This window comes from Dermochelys coriacea, chromosome 12, assembly GCF_009764565.3.
Source record: "Dermochelys coriacea isolate rDerCor1 chromosome 12, rDerCor1.pri.v4, whole genome shotgun sequence".
NCBI lineage: Eukaryota > Metazoa > Chordata > Testudines > Dermochelyidae > Dermochelys > Dermochelys coriacea.
In genome coordinates this window covers 38,573,628-38,592,791 of record NC_050079.1, presented here as the reverse complement: position 1 = coordinate 38,592,791, position 19,164 = coordinate 38,573,628, and the positions used below count along the sequence as shown (strand labels likewise).

General features: G+C 38.1%; 1 protein-coding gene across 22 annotated transcripts in view; it reads right to left on the bottom strand.

The window, feature by feature from the left end:
• The window catches only part of LOC119841029 (BTG3 associated nuclear protein), a 414,495-nt gene that overhangs the window by 301,239 nt on the left and 94,092 nt on the right, over nt 1-19,164 (bottom strand). For all 22 annotated transcript variants that reach the window (XR_006275124.1, XR_006275117.1, XR_006275116.1 and 19 more), the window contains one exon: nt 18,371-18,546. Coding sequence is in view for 13 of the 22 variants with exons in the window: in XM_043495003.1 (XP_043350938.1) it covers nt 18,371-18,546 (176 nt within the window). In the remaining 9 variants the exon portion in view is untranslated. The remainder of the gene's footprint in view (nt 1-18,370; nt 18,547-19,164) is intronic.

Sequence of the window (19,164 nt, the reverse complement as noted above, 5' to 3'; positions counted from 1 at the left end):
AACTGAACAATTGTACCCTAAGGTTATTTTTTCCTCTGTGAAAAGGCTGTTTATCCTCATTTTTTAACACTTGCAGTTTTCCTCTTATGTTTTTAACATTACAGTAAATATTGAATCATGTTTGTTGTTTACAATTAGGCTTATGACTATGATGTAATTAAAAACTGTCGAGAATCTAATGTTTTCTATAGTACCCATTTCTATGATTGACAGCACACTCCAAGCTGGAAAAGAACAATATTTGGATGAAGTTCACTACTGGACAGAGGGCCCTTATGAGGCCTTTCCTACCACCTCACCCCTGCAAAGTCCACATCTAGTTACACAGACTCACAATACACTCCAGTTAAATATTATATGACTACTTTGTTTTAAATCCATAAACAAATAAAGAAGGAAACAAAACAGAAAAAGACAAGGAATCCAGTAAGGAATTAAAAAACAAAAAAAACAAAAACAGGATTTTTTCCTATATCTCTAACAGGGAAAAAGGGAAAACTATAAAAGAATCTCAAAAAAGCTTATGAGATATTTTTTAATTTGTATTACTGTAGCACTTAGAAACCATAGCCATGGACCATCCCTTTGTGCCGGGCACTGAACCCACACAACACAGTCCCTGCCCCAAAGAGCTTACTATCTAATAATCCATCATCAATATCCATAATGCAAGAAACTACAGATGGCTAGAGACAGGGGAGCATAAGAAAACAATGAGACAATATTGGTTAGCATGATAAACAGTGGTCTCAGCACACCTAATGGATTAGCCATTGTCAAGCTTTTTGGAGGGACTACAGAAAAAAAGTTTTCATGAGGGTTTTGGAGGAGGAAAATAAGTTAATTTTGCAGATGTTTATTGGGAACCCAAATGTGAGGGGCAGCATGGGAGAAAGCACAAAGGTGCTTGTTTGAAAACTTAACAAGTGAGCAACAAAGGCTGGTATCATGGGACACTCAGAGGCAGGGTATGGCATCTGAATAGTGAATGAGAGAGGATAGATAGGGTGAGGACAGACTGTGAAAGGCCTTGAAAGTGAAGACAAGTGTCTTATGTTTGATGCAACAAAGAAGTCAGTAGAGGGATGCAAAGAGAGGAGTGACTAGAAAAATTATCCTTGCTGCAACATTGTGGATAGAACTGAGTAGGGTAAGATTGCTTTTGTCAAGGCCAAAGAGAAAGGTGTTGCAATAACTGAGACACAAAATAATCAGAGCCTGGATGAGAGTTTTAGCCGTGTGGATGAATAAGGAAAGGCCATACCTTACAGATGCTATGCAGAAAGAATATGCAAGACATAAAAGCTGCTCTTAAATATTGGAGCTTCGCTTCATGCTGACAAATACGTCTCACTCTAACAAGTTTTATAGAAGTTCTTCCATGACATTCTCAAATATATTGCAGAACAGACTGGTGAGTTTGAAAGTTTCTGCTGTTGCCATGCTACCACTTAACTAGGAGAAAGACAACTCCTTGGAAACTTTACTGCCACACACCAAAACCATCACATTTACTAACATCAGAATGAAGAAAAATACATACCTGGCAGCTACTTGCAAGCACTTTCATGAAAACCTGAGGAATCAATTGCTAAAATAAATTCTGTGATTAGCTGCAGCAGAGATACAAAAACATCAATAGTATCTTCTCAACTTGGTGAAATGTTTTCAGAATCTGCATAGATACTTCTAAGCTTGACAACATAAAACATGAGAAAAGCAGAAAAATCAGATGCCAAATCACAACTAATCACCTAAAGGCTCCTCTGCCCAGGCATTAAGGGCAAAAAAGAAAATAGCTGAAAAGCACCAAAGAGAATGGCAGAACAGCTCAGAATGAGCCCATCACTTAGTTACATGACAAGACCTCCCTTTCCATCATATAATTTCTTAGTCTGAAACCCAGGGACAAGTGCAGGGTTGATATGAGAATATACACAGAAACAGAAAATATGTTACAGAACGCAATAAGAGGACTTGGAAAAACTAGATTGTCAAGCGGGACTTTCTGATGTTCTATGATATGCCATCCCCATCCGATAGTCATCTTAAATTGCTATTTCAAGGATTCTGAACAAACAAGTCTAAGGAGGGAAGTAATAAGGAGAAAGCTACATATTGATGAATGTAAAGACAGTCCAAAGGGTAGGATGTATCAATGAATAAACCATGTATCTAGTAGTGAAAACAACACAAAAGCAAAAGAAAAAGGCCCATGATAGACGTAAAAGTCCTGAAGGAAGTAATGCAGCCCGGACATGACCCAATAACAATAAATGGAATGTGACTGATTTACAACATGTAGGAAAAGAGACCTTATGACCAAGGTGTGGTAACAGACTTATGCAAGCATACAGAGAGATAAGTAGAAAATAATTAAGCAATAATAACCTTCAAGTCAGACATTCTGTCAGCTAATGATCAGCTACAGTGCAGAATCCAAGTCTGCTTTAATTTTGCTTTGGGCTCATTTACAGCTAGTCTTTAACTGCCAGGAAATCCCTGACCCAGAGGTCATGACTGCTGCTACAAACCATGAAAATGTAAACATCCACAATTAAAATAAGGTAATTATCATTTCAGTAGAAATAGATCCAAAGCACAATACTTGCATCCAGAGCACCACAAAATTTGGAGTGGGGGAGGGAATAGATCCAGCAGTTTGCTTTGGGTCTTTACATTGAAAATTTAAAAACTAAACTTCATGCTACTATGGTTATGGTGTACTGGCATTAAAATCCTTCTGTTAGATACAGACTGTAAGCTCTCTGGAGCTGGGACTGACACGAGTATAATGAAAACCTTACTTCCCAATTAAGTCCCCAGTTCAGCAAAACTCTTGAGCACATAACTTTAAAAATAAGTAGTCCCAATGACTTCAAGGGGACTACTCATATGCTTAAAGTTAAGCATATTCTTAAGTACAGTGAATTCACAGGCCCTATTTGCACCTCCAGCATCAAGTCAAGAAGTCAAGATAAAAGCTGGACAAATGTTTTGGACAAAAGTTTTTTGACAAAAAATGCAGATTCTGGTCGATTGAAACATTTGGCAAATTTGTGTCAATTTCCACAAATTGCTTCAGTCAAAATGAAAAAAAAAACAAAAATTCTGAAGTGCCAAGATGAACCATTTCAAGATTATCAAAACAAAACGTTGATTTTTCTGGCTAGATTCAAAAGAGGATTTAGGCACCATTTATTAAACCATTGGAGGGGCAGGTATTGGCAATAGTAGTCCCCTTATAACTTTTAGCCTGTGGTGGTAAGTGCACCCGGAATATGGGAGATCCAGACTCAAATCCCTGCTTCTAGAGCAGCATTTCTCAAATGCGGTCACCAGAGGCTTTTCTTGTGGCCACAGCCTCCTGGGTGGTGATTGGGGAGAGGGGCAAAACAGCAGCTCGTCCCCTGGATCTGAAAGGAGGGGTTGGGCCCTGCCCCACTCTGGAGCCACAAACACTGGAGGAGCAGACAGCGAGTGTGAGTTTCCCACCTTTCCGTGGGCGGTGGGGTTCAGGCTTCTTATTTATTTGCTTTTTCTAAAGTTAATTAGGTTTTTTGAAAAACTGTCATAGTGGCCACCAGCAAGAGTTGGTGGCCACACTCCAAGGCCATCAAAAATTTGTTGTGAGAACACTAGAGGCACTTGAACTCAGGTCTCCTCACTCCCATGTGAGTGTCCTAACCACCCGGCTATGGGTATTTTGGGGTATGTCCTCCCAATCTCCCCTGTTGAATCTGTTCCAAGTTGTACTAAATATTTTAATAGTCACTGGATCAGAGAAAGTGAGACTGACTCTATAGCTTGGTTGGTAGGGCACTCACCTGGGAGAAGGCAACCCATGGATTCCAGTCCCTCCTCTAGAGCAGGTATTCAAAACCTGGTCTCCCACATCCCAGGTTAGTGCCTTACCCATTAGACAAAAGGTAATAAGAAAGGCACCATCTCCCATTTTTGTGAAACTAGCCCTTAATTCATAGAATTATAGAAATCATAGAAATGTAGGGCTGGAAGGCACATTGAGAAGCCATCAAATCCAGCCCCTGCACTGAGGCACAACCAAGTAAACCTAGATCATCCCTGACAGGCATTTGTCCAACTAGATCTTAAAAACCTCCAATGAGGGGGATTCTATAATCTTCCTTGGAAGCCTATTTCAGAACTTAACTATCCTTATTATGTTTAGAATTTTTTTCCTAATATCTAACCTAAATCTCCCTTGCTGCAGATTAAGAAATGGAAAATAATTGTCACAGCCCTCTTTATAACAGCTCTTACCATATTCAAAGACCTATCAGTTTTCTTTTCTCAAGATTAAACATGCCCCATTTTCTTAACTTTTTCTCATAGATCAGGTTTTCTAAACCTTTTATCACTTTATTGAATTTCATCTTGTTTATTTCAGAACAATTCTCCAATCTGTCAAAATCATTTTGAATTCTAATCCTATCCTCCAAAGTGCTTGCAATCCCTCCCAGTTTGGTGTCAACTGCAACTTTTATAAGCATACTCTCCACTCCATTATCAAGTCATAAAGGAAAATATGAACAGTACTGGACCAAAGACAGACCTTTGCACAGACCCCTGCCCTATACATCCTCCCAGCTTGGAAAGAACCATTGAGAACTACTCTGTCAGTACGGTTTTTCAACTAATTGTGCACCCACATTAAGGTAATTTCATCTTGATCACATTTCCCTAGTTTGCTTATGTCAATGTCGTGGGCACTGTCTCAAAAGCCCTACCAAAATCAAGATATATCTTGTCTACTACTTCCTCTTCTCATCCCGAAATCACTAGACCTTTAACCCAGTCAAAAAGGAAATTAGGCTGATTTAGCATAATTTGTTTTTGACAAATTCATGATGGATCCTTCATAACCATAGTATCTTCTAGGTGCTTTCAAATACATTGATTAAATTTGTTTCAGTATCTGTCCCAGATTGAGGTGTCAATAAAGGAGGTTTTGGAAAAAATAGATAAACAGTAATAAATCACCAGGACCAGATGGTATTCCTCCAGTAGTTCTGAAGGAACTCAAATCTGAAACTGCAGTACTAACTGTGGTATGTAATCTATCACTTCAATCAGCTTCTGTACCAGATGACCAGAGAGTAGCTAATGTGATGCCAATTTTAAAAAAGGCCCCAGAGGTGATACTGACAGTTACAGGTCAGTAAACTTAACCTCAATACCAGGCAAACAGGTTGAAACTAGTAAAGAACAGAATTATCAGACACATAGATGAACGCTATTATTGGCTAAGAGTCAGCTCGACCTTCGTAAAGGGAAATCATGCCTAAACTATTACAATTCTTTGAGGGAGGTCAACAAACATGGGGACAAGGGTGATCCAGTGTATATAGCATACTTGGGACTTTCAGAAAGCCTTTGACAAGATCCTTCACCAATAGCTCTTAAACAAAGAGCAGCCATGGGACAAAAGGGAAGGTCCTCTCACATATCAGTAACTAGTTAAAAGACAGGAAACAAAAGCTAGGAATAAATGGTCGGTTTCAAAATGGAGAGAGGTAAATTGTAGTGTCCCCCAGGGACCTGGACTGGGACCAATGCTGTTCAACATATTAATAAATGATTTGGAAAAACAGGTGAAAAGTGAGGTGGCTAAGTTTGCAGATGATAAAAAATTACTCAAGATATATTATGTCCAAAGCAGACTGTGAAGACTCACAAAGAGATCTCACAAAAACTGGGTGACTGGGCAAAAATGGTAGATGAAATTATAAATACAAAGTAATGCACATTGGAAACACATCCCAATTATACATCCAAAACGATGGCTGTTACCACTCAAGAATGAGCTCTTGGCGTCATTGTGGACAGTTCTCTGGAAACATCCACTCGATGTGCAGCTGCCGTCAAAAAAAGCTAACAATGTGAGGAATCATCAGGAAAGGGATAGAAAAAGACAGAAAATATCATATTGCCTCTATATAAATCCATGGTACTCCCACACCTTGAATCCTGCATGTAGTTCTGGTCACCCCATCTCTAAAAAGATATATTAGAAATGGAAAAAATTACAAAGAAGGGCAACAAAAATGAGTAAGAGTCTGGAACTGCTTCCATATGAGGAGAGATTAAAAAGACTGGAACTGTTCACCTTGGACAAGACATGACTAAAGGTAAATATTATAGAGGTCTATAAAATCATGACTGGTGTGGAGAAAGTGAATAAGGAAGTGTTATTTACCCCTTCATATAAACACAAGAACTGGAGGTCACCCAATGAAATTCATAGGCAAACAGGTTTAAAACAAACAAAAGTAAGTACTTCTTCACACAATATACAGTAACTCATTTTGTGCTGAGCCTTTCTGATTTGTCCCTACATGCTTGTTGTCATAAATATAAAGGGACGGGTAACCACCTTTCTGTCCACAGTGCTATAAAATCCCTCCTGGCCAGAGGCAAAACCTTTTCACCTGTAAAGGGTTAAGAAGCTAAGATAACCTCGCTGGCAGCTGACCAAAATGACCAATGAGGAGACAAGATACTTTCAAAGCTGGCGGGGGGAGGAGCAAAGGATCTGTGTAATGCTTTTGCCGGGAACAGATCAGGAATGCAGCTCATAATTCCTGTAAAAAGTTAGTAAGTAATCTAGCTAGAAATGCGTTAGATTTCTTTTGTTTAATGGCTGGTAAAATAGCTGTGCTGAATGGAATGTATATTCCTGTTTTTGTGTCTTTTTGTAACTGAAGGCTTTGCCTAGAGGGATTCTCTATGTTTTGAATCTGATTACCCTGTAAGGTTTAACCATCCTGATTTTACAGAGGGCATTCTTTACCTTTTCTTTAATTAAAACTCTTCTTTTAAGAACCTGATTGTTTTTCATTGTTCTTAAGATCCAAGGGTTTGGGTCTGTCTTCACCTATACAAATTGGTGAGGATTTTTATCAAGCCTTCCCCAGGAAAGGGGATGTAGGGCTTGGGGGGATATTTTGGGGGAAGGAGTCTCCAAGTGGTCTCTTTTCCTGTTCTTGTTTAACACGCTTGGTGGCGGCAGCATAGGGTTCCAGGACAAGGCAAAGTTTGTACCTCGGGGAAGTTTTTAACCAAAGCTGGTAAAAATAAGCTTAGGGGGTCTTTGATGCAGGTCCCCACATCTGTACCCTAGAGCTCAGAGTGGGGAAAGAACCTTGACACCTGTGCTATTCTTTGTACTCTTCTTTAGCAATTCATCCATGTTCCTCTTTTTGTATGATTCCTTTTGGATTTTCAGGTCATTAAAGAGCTCCTGATGAGGCAATATTGGCCTCTTAGTATTCTTCCTATATTTCCTTCACATCAGGTAATCTGAGGTTGTGCCTTTAATACTGTCTCCTTCAGAAACTGCCTTTGCTTTTATTAAAAATACCCCAACAAATTTTCCTGACTTTTTCAATTTGCCAAAAAATCTGAAAACCTTCAGTTTGGTTCAACCCAAACCAATATTTTTCTGATTATTCAGAAATGTCAGCAAGTCAAAAATATCAGTTATTCACACATCTGTAGTCAAGATACACAAACTCAGAAAGAGGAAATGTAACTTATCCATGCTTTGGGGGCCTTTCCAGAAGATAGCCTAGATCAATGAGTCTTCCCTTAAACCCCCACCCCCGCAACACCCTCCCAAAATATAACAGACACACATCCATCCCATGCCTACTAGAAGCTAAAAGGCAGGGTATGGATAAATGCACTATATACCTAAAATATATATTGCTGGAATTTCTATACACAACCAGGCCATAAGTAGCAGTTGGTTAGGGTCTCTGACCCATCGTTAGAAGATAAACGGGACACCATAAAGTGGGTGATTTTATGAGAATGAGAATTTTCAGAACAATTGATTTGTTTTTTATAAACTTTAACTAAAAGTATTCTCAGACAAAAAAGCTGCAACAGTCCGAACAAAGATTGAGAATATGCTGCCCACCAAAACAACATTAGAAAATGTTAATGTGACAATAATATTGGACTGCTAAACAAACAGAGAACAAAGGCACATCACTAATGTTAACCTAAAATCTCTCCTGCCTAACCATTCATCTTTAAAAAACAAAACAAAATGCACTTAAAAAATCTGCACTGTCAAAAAAATTACTTTTAATTAAGAACAATGAAAGAAAAGATCTCTATGTACAGACTTAAACTCAGTTTCCTTTAAAGTAAGAAAAATGTACAGTGCCTGATGAGAAAGCGGGGGGGAGGAGGGGAGTTAGTTTTCATGAACGTTAACTCGGTTTATATCCACCAAAACTTTTGAGAAGACCAGTCTCTATTCAAATTGATAATGGCTGGCGTGGCAAAATGTTTGTTTAATACTTGACAGGTCATGCTATACCATAAGAATGTTTTTTAAGTAAGCATTTGTACGAAACAAAAATGTCTATATATTCAGAGAATGACTGTTAGCCAAAAGACTTCTGAAGCAGATGGAACAGTGTGCACATGGAAACATTCGTGTAACTCATCAAATATCTAAAAGCCTACTTCAGAGGGAAAAAAATGGATTTATAGAACATTAATGCTACTTTTGACAAATATTCACCTATCACCTTGTCAATCGTATGAAAACACTTCACTGCAGATGGACACTCCATTGATGTGCTTGCCACCACAAGATATAATCTTCATATTTATGACCTTAAGAACTAGAAATGCATATCGCAAAGACAAAACAGTTCATTTTCTCATCATAACTGTAAAGTAAATCGAAACAGTCACAACAGAGCTAGCAGTTTAAACCGATTCTAGTCCAATGATTTCCTCCAAATACTGCTCTGTGTTACCCTGAGCACACATTCAACAACGAAAGGGTAACAACGAACTCTGTCATGGATCTAAAGAGTGTTTTAACACACATCTTTCAGTCTATAGGTAACATTTTCAAAAAGCAGCTATTGATTTTAGGAGCCTAAATTCCATTTTCAGAAGTGACTTTAGGCACTCAGGAGCCTTAGTCCCATTAACTGTCAATGAAACATAGCCCTTAAGTGCCTAACTCTGTTTTGAAAATGAGATTTAGGTTCAAGTCACTTCAGCATTTCTGGAAGTTTTAACCTATATCACCTAGAAAAACTTCAATCTATTTTAAACCAGAGTGGGACTTTCATTAAAATGTATGTACAATTTTACAGGAAAATTATGTAAAGAATAAGAAAATACTATACAGAAAAAGAGTTTAGATTTCAGTTCCCCTCTCAGCTCTATATCAACGACAAATATTATTCATCAAACATTATGAAACATTTTAATTTCTTTTTAAAACTCTGTAATTAAAACTAGATGCAACCAAAAAAAAGCTTTAGTTGAGTTCACTTGACACAAGAGCTCCCCCTGGAGTGTAAATAATATAGAAAAAGATTGTAAAAGATTTAACCTCAGAAGGCAGGATAAAGAGCAGGCAGCTTTCAATCACGTTTTTGGTATTCCACTGGAGATTTTGCGACGATTCTTGCATTTATTCAAATGGAGTAATTGTTGATATATTTATTTTGTCTTCCTAAAGATACATGCAATCAATGCTTTAAAATTTGCATAACTTTGGTTTTCTTGTTTTCACTGATATATTAGGGCTTGTCTACACTGGGACACTCAGGAAAATTAATCCAAATGAATTAAAAATGAGAATTAATGTGGATTAATTAACTGTCCCTTATGTGGACACACTCATTTAGAATTCAGTTTAGCTTAATTTGCTTTGGAAGTGATTGATTAAATATTGGGGGAAAAATTATATTCTGTTCAGATAAACCATGTCAGCTAAATCAAATAGCTGGCCCCTCAGATTCTGATAACAGAAATATTTTATATAAAGGTAGTGAGTTAATTGGGGATTTTTATTCAAATAATAACCAAGACAAGAAAAGACACAGACACAACTCAAAATATATCTTAAAAAAGAACACATGGATGATAAACTTTAAAAAGTAGATGTTGTACCTCATTAAAGTCTTGAGAAGTTTGAATTACTGGTACACATATACAACAATCTCATCTTTAAGAAAAAAAATTTTCTTTAAAGATCTGATAGTTGTAACTACAGTATATGTTCTGTTGATGCTCTATATATGTTTGTTCAAAAACCTTTCTGCTTTTTCAGCGGTACTGAAAAAAAATTCAGATTATACAGGTTTCTCATTTCTCCTAGGCATAGGTAGTAGGTGTTGCATCTCACCATTGCTTCTCAATTCAGCAATAATTCCTTTGACCTCTACAATAATTTAAAGGTGCTTGCACAAAAGTCTGGGAGACATATTGACAGAGTACTTCCTCATGCTAAGACTGCTTTTTTCTTCAACTTAAAATACCTCTCCCTTTCAATGGTATGAATAAAAAGTTAGTAGCTATACTGCCACTCAATCAGTGGCAAGGACTCAGAGAAGCACTTCAATAATACAAGCCTGTTTCATCGGTGTGCTATTGAATCAACACATGCTATCTTTCAGTTTAGCAGTGATAGTATTACAGTCGGGGGAATCAGTCATCAATGCCAACTAAATTTCTGGGCAGCTGTAAGTGTAAATGATTCAAGGAGTTTTTTAAACCTTTTTGTTAAATATGTGTACATTTGATGTTCATGAAAGCAAAAAGATTAATGGCACTGGCTAGCATAAGCAGTTCTGTGCATCTTCCACACACAACCCAAGGTGTGAGCCTAACCCCGCATCAGCACTGCCACAGTAGCTATTCCAATCTGAAGCCCTTTTACTTTGAGACTATTAGTGGTGCCAAACTGAATGGGGGATTTTCTGATGTGGACTAAAGTGAGCACAAACTTATTTTCACTTAGGAATCAATGAAGACTTAAACCCAGAACTCCAGAAATAGAAGGCCCAAAGCAAAGCACCATTTTAAGGTGATTCACCACCCATATTTAATCACTTAGCAAACCATCCGCATTTATTTTTACAATATTATTTCTGGAAGAGGTAGTCTCTCAAAGGAGATACTCTGGAACAAAGTTCCAATTTGCATCAACATTACTTGATCACCCATCCTCAGACACATGGTTTTTAATCTAAAATGCTTCGCCATGTCCTTGTACTCCTTCACACAACCAGTCCTCACACCACCACGCTTCTCTGATCTCCCAAGAGATAAACTCAGGCTGTAACTAAGATATATATACTGTATAAGATACCTCTTTATTAAGCCTACACTCAAAATGACAATAGGCTAATTCTTTGCTGACAGTATTATTAATAGCTGAGGGGTAAAATATGAGTTCAGTATAAAGAAATGTTATTTCTAGTGGACTAATTAAGGATGCACCTGCTATTTTCTATGCCAAAAAAATATGGGATTAATGTAAGAACATGAGAAAGTAGTGGATATTATTTAAATAAGCCTTTCAGCCTCTTTAAAGCGGACTCAACACTGGGAATTTCTTGACCGATATTGTTCTCCAAAAAACACATGTTGTTGAGCTTTATCTTCAATACAGCATAATTACTTCATATGCGCCAGTTTATTACTACAGTCCCATGTATTTCACTAACTTGTCAGTATTTCCACTGTGAGCCCCATTTTAAGGGGTGTTCATTGCCCATTTTAGGGGTGAAATTTAACATATACAATTAAAAGTGTGTCACTTTCAGATGCTTTTTTTCATATAAATTACTGCTAAATTTTAAACTGAAATTCCTGCAGGCAATAATTTGTATTTATAATATGGGTAAATACCTTAGGTTTTTATGAGTTTTTTAAAGCAGACTGTTTTATTAAGAAACAAAGATACTGCACATACAAAACTATTTGGAATAACTATTAATAAAAACAAGCTACAAAATTCCCATGATTTGGAGCTCCTTGAATCTGGGGGTTTGATTCAGTGCACCTCTAGTAATAATTGTTCAGATATGGAGCACAAACTGTGTTGCTAAGACTGAGAAAGACTACTGGGTAGGGGAAAATGGCCTTTGTAAACAGCGAACAAACACCTAAATATGTGGTTATACAATACTATGAACCTGATTCTTCAAGGTACTAAGTCCCCTTACCTCTGAGGAGGCATTCAGCACCTTACAGCATCTGGTCCGTAGTGCTGAGTCTCTAGATATAGTGACTTGAAATCATTTCCAGGTTAGTTTATGAAGCATCACAAGCTACAAGGAATGAGGCACAGTAACATCCCCCAGATAGGATTATCATATGATGTATCTTGAAAGCCTATGGTATGTCTTGACATAATTTTGGCCTTATCCGCACTGTCACAACATAAATTACCATAATCAAAGCCAGTTGTGGCCAAACTATGTTTAACATGGTTTATTCTTGCCTCTGTGGGTAGAAAAAAAAAACATGTTACAATCATATTGGGAAACTATGTTTTAGTCTAGTAATCTACAAGAGCTAAAGCATGGCTCTTCAATATGGTTATAACATGTTTTTTGTATATACTGACATGTAATATAAATGTTATCATATGGGTGCTGTTCCTGCAAAGGCATCTAAACGGGCAATGACAGACCCTTATAACTGTACAAGTCCACAAGGGTCAGTCCACGTGGGATCCCTCTACAGGATTGGAACTATCCTTTGACCAAAACCATAACATTTCAAAACCTGTTTAAGCATGGTTATTTTTGTAAAGTAGACAGGACTAGATAATTTTTATTGCCACTAGATAGGCTTACTTGTTTTGTGCCATTTTGGCCTTTCAAGAAATCATACAAATTTTTATGATCATTCAAGATTTCTCTGAACAACTTTAGCCATTCAAAATTCTGCTCTTTGCAGAATATAAGAGTAAGCTGCAACTTTTGGCTTTTATCAGTAAAGAAAATGAATCTGCAAGACAGACCTATCATTTTGCAAAACTTTTCTTATTTGTCATTTGATTTCTGTGACATATGGTAAACTCGTTTCCTTAGTATTCTCTACAACTGAGCAAAGCTTTCTCTAATCTTGGAGTGAAGGAGGGGCAGAGGGGGAATTGCTAATCCATTTCTCAAAGCATTCATAAATCTCAGAGAGATTTTTAATGGATGATTCTACCAAAGGTCCAAAGTAAATCGGATGTAAGACATTAATGAATTAGCTGTTTCACCTACATTTACATATACAACCATCACATAAAAGACCAACATCTGTGTCTGTACAAACCTATGCCTAACAAGCATGTCAAAGAGGGCAGATTACAACAAATATTTTTCATAGTATTAGAAACTTCGTCCCTGCAACAAATAACTGACACAGAACTGTATGAAATTTTAACAAGTAAATCATTTGGTCTGTATTTTGCTGATAAAAATGCGGTAGTTCCAAAAGATGAATTTTGCCATTCCAAAGGATTAAGGGACTGGTTTTTGCAAGGTGCTGAGCAACATCAGCCTCTCCTGTAGATAGATTCCCTTGCAGAAAAAAGCCCTAAACCCAGGAAAATTAAATCCATCTTGAAGCCTGAGTAGTTGTCAAATCAGCACAATTTCAGTAAAATGTGAGATTATTGAAATTTAAATTTCAGGGGGTCTCTCTTTCCAGAAAGTACACAGTCTTTGCAACATGCAACATTTTAGTGCCACCTGACAAGAGTTACTAAATACTTTTTTGCTGTTATAAATATTTAACTATATATGCATTACAATGTCTCAAACGGTCTTTTCTGACAACAGTATGCATGTCAAAATTCTCATCTCAGAAACTAGTCAGACTTACATTAGATTTTTGCAAAGGCCATCTTCAGGAGAAAACAAACACATAAACGTGACATTAATCTTTAAAAATAAAATAAATATTTATTTATATTACTTATTTCAATTTCTGTTTTAAAAAATAAAAAAGTTTAGCACATCCTCTAGGGCCCTTGACAATATTTAAAAATACAATTGTTATAATTTACTGTTCTACCAATTGTACCCAACTCATCCTAACAAATTACAGACAGGTAAAAAAATAACAGCAAGAAATCCCCTTGCCCATCATCCTCTGCTCTCTGGAAGCTAGGGAAAATACAAAGAGTTTGCAGCATACTCTACTGCTCAACAGACTCAGACAAAAGTAGATGGAGGAGTTGAAAATGAGTTCCAAAGTCAAGGCACATGTCTACACTGCAGCTGGGAGCAAGCCCCCAGCCCAGAAAGAGAGACCCGTCTCAGCAGGGCTCATGCTAGCATGCTAAAAGCTGTATGGACATAGCAGCACCAACAGAAGCTGGTCTAGCCACTGGAGCTCAAGCTCACTCTACTCCCTGTATCCGATACCAGGTGGGTATCCCAAGCCTCTGCTGGTGCCGCAACATCCACACAGCTATGTTTAGCATGCTAGCTTGAGTCCCCCAGCTCCAATGGAGGTATATACAAAGCGGCCCTCATTGAGAACACCATGTCTGCAGCTCCCATCTTTTATACTGAAGGAACTCCAAATTTAATATCTTTGCAGGCCACAAATGTGGCATGGAGGAGAGTAGTAGGCAGATCCTATGCCATTCAGGGCTTTCTATGTCAAAACCAGACCTTAAACTCCACTCAGAAACCAAATGGCAGCCAATGCAGATCATGGAGCACTGTTGTAAAATGCTCACTCTAACATATGCTGCTTAAAGCAAATGAGCTGCCAAATTCTGCACCAGCTTTAGTTTCTAGATGTATTTAAGATGTAGCCCCACGTGCAACATACTGCACTAATCTAATCTCAAAGTGATAAAGGCACGTCTGACAGTCGCAAGATCCATTTGAACAGTCACAACCCTCCTAGGCATTGGTAAATGGAAAATGCACTCCTAGCCGTTGCTCCTACCAAATCATCTAGCAGCAGCCAATGACCTAATCAGAATTCCACATTGTGAAACCAAACAATAAAACAGCAATCAGAAGGCCAAATGCCATCAGTGCCACATCTTCCAGGTGCTTCCCCCAGCTAACCAATATAAAACCTCAGTCTTATCTGACTGAGCCGCTTTCTCAATGGCTTTTTCCAGCAAGAAAGAACACAGGTGTCCAGAACATGGACTGTAAAACTGAAGTACACCCAACACATCTATACCAGAAACCTACCGACCACTATGCCTACCTACATGCCTCCAGCTTTCATCCAGACCACACCACACGATCCATTGTCTACAGCCAAGCTCTTCAATACAACCGCATTTGCTCCAACCCCTCAGACAAACACAAGATCTCTATCAAGCATTCTTACAACTACAATACCCACCTGCTGAAGTGAAGAAACAGATTGACAGAGCCAGAAGAGTACCCAGAAGTTACCTACTAAAGGACAGACCCAACAAAGAAAATAACTGAACGCCACTAGCCATCACCTTCAGCCCCCAACTAAAACCTCTCCAACGCATCATCAAAGATCTACAACCTATCCTGAAGGACGACCCAACACTCTCACAGATCTTGGGAGACAGGCCAGTCCTTGCTTACAGACAGCCCCCAACCTGAAGCAAATACTCACCAGCAACCACACACCACACACAGAACCTCTAACCCAGGAACCTATCCTTGCAACAAAGCCCGTTGCCAACTCTGTCCACATATCTATTCAGGGGACACCATCACAGGGCCTAATCACATCAGCCACACTATCAGAGGCTCGTTCACCTGTGCATCTACCAATGTGATATATGCCATCATGTGCCAGCAATGCCCCTCTGCCATGTACATTGGCCAAACTGGACAGACTCTACATAAAAGAATAAATGGACACAAATCAGACATCAAGAATTATAACATTCAAAAACCAGTTGGAGAACACTTCAATCTCTTTGGTCACTCGATTACAGACCTAAAATTTTTCAACAAAAAAACTTCAAAAACAGACTCCAACGAGAGACTGCTGAATTGGAATTAATTTGCAAACTGGATACAATTAACTTAGGCTTAAATAAAGACTGGGAGTGGATGGGTCATTACACAAAGTAAAACTATTTCCCCATGTTTATTTCCCCCACGACTGTTCCTCAGATGTTCTTCTCAACTGCTGGAAATGGCCCACCTTGATTATCACTACAAAAGGCTCTTCCCCACCCCGCTCTCCTGCTGGTAATAGCTCACATTAAGTGATCATTCTCGTCACAATGTGTATGGTTACACCCATTGTTTCATGTTCTCTTTGTATATAAATCTCCTCACTGTATTTTCCACTGAATGCATCCGATGAAGTGAGCTGTAGCTCACAAAAGCTTATGCTCAAATAAATTTGTTAGTCTCTAATGTGCCACAAGTACTCCTTTTCTTTTTGCAGACACAGACTAACATGGCTGCTACTCCGAAACAACACATCTAGTATCTCAGAGAGATACACTGAGAGTGACACTGGCTGAAACTTTAGAACAGATGACTTGGCTTTCATCCTTTAAGATATTCCCTTACCCTAACAAAGCAGTCAGCTCAGGACTAACTCCACATGATTTTATCCACAAAGTATGAACAAATGTCCTCACAATGGGAGCCAATAAGACATGAACATATGTGTCTGAGACAAGAATTTGACTCTGTAGACACCAGAACAGTGAAACTCAATTTCTTCACATACATACATGCATACATACATACATACATAAATTGCCAAAAACATCAACAATTGCACAAATAAAGTATTCCAAATCCCACTGCTACTGGACCTGATTTTTCAAATGGCAATGACATACTATCCTCAACCAGCCTATTTTGTAACGTGGGCACTTCAAAATTTGGATCTCCTGTCTTTCCCCCAATAAAATCTGCTTCCAAAAAGTAGTTTGTGTCACGGGAGGCATGTCAGAGGTTGGAAGAGTCAAGAAGCACTCCATGAGAAATAGTCTAAACATTATTCATTTATTTCTGGTAGTGACCATAAGCTATGTATATATAAAAGATATATAGTCCCTGCCCCAAATAGCATGGGCCAACATTTTCAAAAGTTGCTAATCATTCTGAGAACCTCAGTTTTTGGGTGCTCAGTGTAAGATACCTTAAAGGGACCTGTTTTTCAGAGGGTGGATGCTCAGCATTTTCTGAAAAATCAGGCATTAAGATATGATAAACTGATTACCCAAATACTAATATATTGCCCTGTAGTGCATGAATATGAACAAAAACTAACATATATGAAATAAATATAAGGAATAGTTCATTTATGAATTCAATAAAAAGAGCTAGAGGGTAATTAACTTAATTAAAAGACTCTAGAGTCTAAAGTTCTGTTTAAAAATTAGTGACATGATTAATCAAGCCAATTATAAAAAACCTATGATTTATTGTGATTTTTTTTTTAACTCACATGACACTTTTCATTTAAAACACGTGTCTTTCTAATTGTTTTATATTTTCATCATTTTTGTGCTTGCATAAAATATAGCAGCTGGCATTCACTTTGTATTTTAATACCCTAAGTACTTACAACATATAACACAGTGGTGCTCAAACTAGAGCCACTGCTTGTTCAGGGAAAGCCCCTGGCGGGCTGGGCCGGTTTATCTGCTGCGTTCGCAGGTTCGGCTGATCGCGGCTCCCACTGGCCATGGTTCACCGCTCCAGGCCAATGGGGGGTGCAGGAAGGGTGGAAAGCACATCCCTCGGCCTGCGCTGCTTCTCACAGCCCCCATTGGCCTGGAGCGGCGAACCGCGGCCAGTGGAAGCCGCAATCCGCTGAACCTGTGGACGCAGCAGGTAAACAAACCGGCCTGGCCTGCCAAGGGCTTTCCCTGAACAAGCGGCGGCCCTAGTTTGAGAACCACTGATATAACAGATTGTCTACAGAAGACACATTTCAAAGTGTTATATTCCACTGTCTTTGTTTTGCAGAGATTTTGGGTTGTATAGAGGTTGTAGAAAACTGTGAAACTGGTGACAGAACTACCCTATAAACAATACATTTTTTATAGAAATTTCCTGTTAAAAAACTGTTTAGAATTTCCAAAATAACCATTTACTTTCAGAAGACTTTAGCATCAGTGGAATGGCATAATAAGTTACAGGAGGCAATGAACTGGTACATTTTGATGCTTCCCAGAGAATGCAATTATTTCCCCAATTCTCTATTTCAACTTTGAGATAGGACCAAAGTATTTGGTAATCATTTTGCAAAACTTTAAATTTAAAAACACTGAAATTAAGTGTTCTTATACTGCTAATGCAACAGAGCCTGTTAAATCAAGGGCTGCGCTCTGGGACATAACAATTAAGTATTACAAATACACTTATTTTGCTCTTCCACCTAGAAAAATGAACAGTGAGTTAAAGGAAACTGGATTATATTGGCTTGTTACTCAGTCTTTTCTGATGATTCCTATAGGATAGGCCACTTCAGCATTTTTTCATAGTTTTTTAAGGATTGAACTGCTGACATGATCTCAAGAGCTTCTGATAGAATTTTAGCTCATTCCTCCACCCTGTTCATTTTGCTCCAATGGCCTTACAGTTTGATCACATACCTTCAGAGTTCAGTGTAATAAGAGTAACATTGTTCCCAATACTTTGGCTTCCTAACTGGCCACTGTTGGAAACCGAGTCACTGGCCTCAGACCCACTCTCTCCATCTTCATTGTGGCTGTCGTCGTGCCCTGGCACCTTCACCACAATGGTGTTCTGTCTACGACCCGGAACAGCACTGAGAAAGAAAAGAAGAATTCACACTTTGGCAAAGCATGATTCTAGACTTAAAGAATGTAATATACTATTACTAGTGCATTAAAAAATATTAACAACTTGATTTTTTACTGATTATATGACTCTTCTTGTAAAAGCTATTCTGTCTAGATTAAGAGCTACCTAGCTGAAAAGACTACAGTAGCAGAATAACCCTAAAACTGTTTGCATTCAGCAGGTGTTTGACATCAAGTAATGAAATACATACTATATTTCTGCAAATTAAGTTAACATAAAACCCAAAAATGTTTTGATATTAACAAAAATTAATACGCAAGAGGCTACACAAGAATTTTGTTTCTTCTTCTTCTCCCTGTAGGACATTAAATAAAAATAAAGCCATTTGCCTCTGGTTCAGATGAAGGACAATCTATAGAAAACTGAATTGACTAATTTCCCTCCATTGCTTGTAACTATTCAGTTAAGCAAGCTTTAAATAAAATGTATATTCTATTAATTGTATGGCATGAATGAACAGAAGACATCCCAACTGACTCCATTAGCCTCCAAAAAGAGCTAAGAAAGTTTATAGAAAGAGACATGTCCTTGTACAGATGTCAGAAATTTTAACAATAACCCC